Below are 3,802 nucleotides of genomic sequence, written 5' to 3' on the forward strand. Positions count from 1 at the left end.
ATTCCAAAAGTTTATTAGCTGTCTTTCGCACACACACGCACACACACCCACACACACTTCTTAGCCATTTATCTGTCTGTCAGTCAGTCCATCTGGACAGTCAGACAGCACACACACACACACACACACACACACACACACACACAAAAACACACACTCACATAAAATGTGTGATGTGCATTATAAAACATAGATAAGCTGTCATTCGCAAACACCCCACGTACACACACACAACAAACACACACACACACACACACACACACACACACACACACACACATACACACAAAAGACAGGTACACAGCTCTATAGGTCAGAAGTTACAGCGAGATTAGATTGGGTTGGGGGGGGGTTGGATCAGAGGCACCCAGGTGTGCAGCATCAAACATCACCCCTCCTGGCCTGCGGGTGGAGGTGGAGGCCGCTGGGGGCGGGGGGGGTTACCTGGGAGGGCAGTGAGAGGCTGAGCGCCTGCGATCCTGGATGCTGCGGTTGAGCTTCATGCGGCGGAAGAGAGTGCAGCCGCCGGGGGCCCGGCCGTGGTCCCGGCCGTGGTCCGGCGACAGGGGCGAGGTGGCGCATGGTGAGGGGGTGCTGGTGGTGCTGGTGGTGGTGGAGGGGGCGCAGGTGGAAGTGGGACCCTCGGGGGTCTCCCACAGCCGCAGCTGTCGCGTCAGCTTCCGGTGACTCATGTCTGAACTCCTGCCTCTGCTCCCCCCCCCCCCCCCCCCCCCCCCCCCCCCCCCCCCCACCCCCCCCCCCCCTCCCACACCCCCGCCCCCTCCCACCGACGGAGCGCCGAGACCACTTAAACAAAACAACAACAAAAAAAAGAAACTCCACAGGGCTTCTGTTAAACCGCTGTCTATTTCCGTCTCTCTTGCTGTCTTCAACACAAAGGACCCTCTCTCTTTCTGTCTGTCCTGCCGGTCACTCTTTATCTCCCTCCCTCTGCTCTATGCTATATCCCTTCTCATCCGCTTTTCAGAAGCTTTCGCTCATGTCTCAGACAGACCCAAACTGTGGCTCAAACAAGTTCCAACAAACCCAGAATGGGAGGGCCAAACCTCAGGGGCCGTCTCAAGAATGTTTTCACCGCTGTCGATGTCAAAAGCTAGGTCTTGTTCTCCTGCTCCTGTCTCCCTTCATTTCTCTCTCTCTCTCTGTCTCTCTCTGAGACGTGTGTGTCTGACATTACGACAGCCCTTTCCGTCGGGTCCCCTTCCTGTGTGCTGTCAGTCCGGTTGGTTAAGCAATCCTTCTTCGCAGAGAGGCGGCTGGCATTCCTCCACTCTCCCAGTGCGGGACCGTCTGATATTTCACCATCTCAGCCCTGCCACAGCCCCTCCAGGGACCTGCCCCACCTTCCGTAACCTCCCCTCCCTGCCGGCAAACTGTCTCCCCCTCCCTCGCTCCTCCTTTTCGCGCTCACCCTCTTTCCCAATATTGCGAAAAATATTGAGCGTGTTCGTCTGGCCCTTATCACGCGCTGCACAGTTTCTCTTGCAGCGATGGGGGCTGAGGGAAGGGGGGTTGTGGGGGGGGGGGGGGGTGGGCTGCAGGGCAGAGCTGATCACTCACAGGAAACAGAGCAACGGGCGAAGCCGAGAAAGAAAGAAACGCTGTAATGAGGTCTCACCCCGAGAAGAAAGAAAAAGAAAGGGGCCTGAGAGGGGAAAAAAAACACACCGCTCCGAAAAAAGAGAAAGAGGGAGGGAAAGTTGAGGTGCTTGAAGGGCAGACAGCGTGCTGGATGAGGGGCAGAGGGTGGAGGGGACCTTGTGACCGCTCCTCATTAATAACCCTGTGTAAATATTTGACTGTTCCCGACAAACGTGCGAGGTTTACGGGCAAAACACGGCCTGTGTTGTGACATCAACCGGGCGTCTCCGTGGAAGCGGGCGACCGTTTTGGCCGGGGCCCTGACTGGAAGCTGACGAGGCCCTTTGGTGACGGGGCCCCTGTGCGATGTGGCCCCTGTGTGACGTGACTGCCTGCGGGTGACACGCCTCCGCACTGGGTTACATGACCTCAAAGGAGGGGGGGTCATAATGCAAAGTTGATGACATTAATGTGAATCACGAGGCAGCCGTGACTAATGCATGATGGGTCGTTTTCTATTTGGACTTTCATCCAGAACCCTGGGAATGTCGTGCGATAGATGGCGATTCCAAACATTCAGTCTTTCGATCGATCGCCTCGGATTGGTTACGTTTGCGTTTGCATTGGCAATCTTTAGAAGTTGTGCTCTGAAAGCATTATGCACTCACACATCCATCTCCAAAAACTCTTTTTAATTCTGCCATGTGGCAATTTTTAGTCACAGCACGATCCTGCTGATGGTGTTTGGAATACAAATCAGACCTTTAAATTCAGAGTGTTTTTGTGAAACAAGGTTTGTGCATGTGCTGTTGTGCGTGTGTGTGTGTGTGTGTGTGTGTGTGCATGTGCATGTGCATGTGCACACGTGTTTGTTAAGGCGCGGGTCGATTCATTGTTTGAGTTGTTCTTGAGATACGCAGTCAACCTCCAAACAATATAGTATATACATCGAGACAGTGAGTACAAAGACAACTTTCTAAACAACCTTTAATATGCAAATAGGGAAAAAAATGGGACAGACGAGACTGGCGTGCGGTAGTAAATCTCTGTTCTCGTCTCGTCTCGACAGACATACACACACACACACACACACACAATCACACACAGTAACACCGAACGTGGAGCAGATAAGATCCCTCCGTTTTTGAGTCGACTCCCAGATCCCCTTCATTCTCCCTCTCCCCCCTTCTTATCTCCCCCTTGGTGAGAGGAAGGAGGAACTTTTTGCGAATGGAATCTAGCCAGGGAGGAGTTCGAAAGTTCCTTCAATTTAATTCAAAAGTCGCTTTAATTCTGAACAAAAACGTTTCGGACTTTGGGGTTCATGCTCATCCATGCAATTGCCACTGTCAACACTTAGTTAACATTGAATGTTATAAATACTAATAATGATAAAAAATAAAAAGAATACAATAATAGCACAAACAACACAGGAGCCCAAGGTTACTCTGTCCGGTCACACGTGGGATCGCTCACACTCACAGAGCGCACACTCGCTCGCACTCCACAGCGTCGACGCGAGAGATGAGCAATCACGCCACCCCTCCTCTGTGTTCACTCCAAATACGAAACGACCGTAAACAACACACACACACAAACACACTCATATACATAAGCACCGGCAATAGCATGCATAATCAGACAGACGCAATTTTCCCACACACAACTCACACGCACACACACACCTCACACTCTCTCTCTCTCACACACACACACACACACCACACTTCCTCTCTTTCTCACACACACACAAAAACACGCAGAGACTTACTCACCCACACACACACAGTCTCTCTCATTACAACTCACACACATATACACACACACACACACACCTTCTCTTGCGCACACACACACACCTACACTCTCCGTTACACTCACACTTACGCTCACACACCCACACACACACACCCACACAAACAATAATAAACACACACACGCTCTCTCTCTCATACACACACACATACTCACACTCTCTCTTCCTTCCTCTCTCTATCTCTCAACACACACTCACCACTTTTCTCTCACACGCCCACAACACATACAAACAGACACAGACACACACCCACACAAGTTTAGACAGAAAATTTAAGGACATGCTATGAATCTCTCTCTCTCTCTCTCTACCTCTCTCTCTCTCTCCTCTCTCTCTACCTCTCTCTCTCTCTCTCTCTCTCTCTCTCTCTCTCTCACTCTCCTA

At 51.6% G+C, this 3,802-nt stretch overlaps 1 protein-coding gene across 1 annotated transcript in view; it reads right to left on the bottom strand.

Annotated features, from left to right (window-relative positions):
* Positions 1-700, bottom strand: part of pde4a (phosphodiesterase 4A, cAMP-specific) — a 24,359-nt gene extending 23,659 nt beyond the window's left edge. The window contains 1 exon segment of the mRNA XM_079746031.1: positions 445-700. Within this exon segment, the coding sequence (XP_079602157.1) occupies positions 445-692 (248 nt within the window). The 5' untranslated portion in view covers positions 693-700.
* Positions 701-3,802: the final 3,102 nt, after the last annotated feature.

This window comes from Pollachius pollachius (genome assembly GCF_949987615.1).
Source record: "Pollachius pollachius genome assembly, chromosome: 11".
NCBI classification, from domain to species: domain Eukaryota; kingdom Metazoa; phylum Chordata; class Actinopteri; order Gadiformes; family Gadidae; genus Pollachius; species Pollachius pollachius.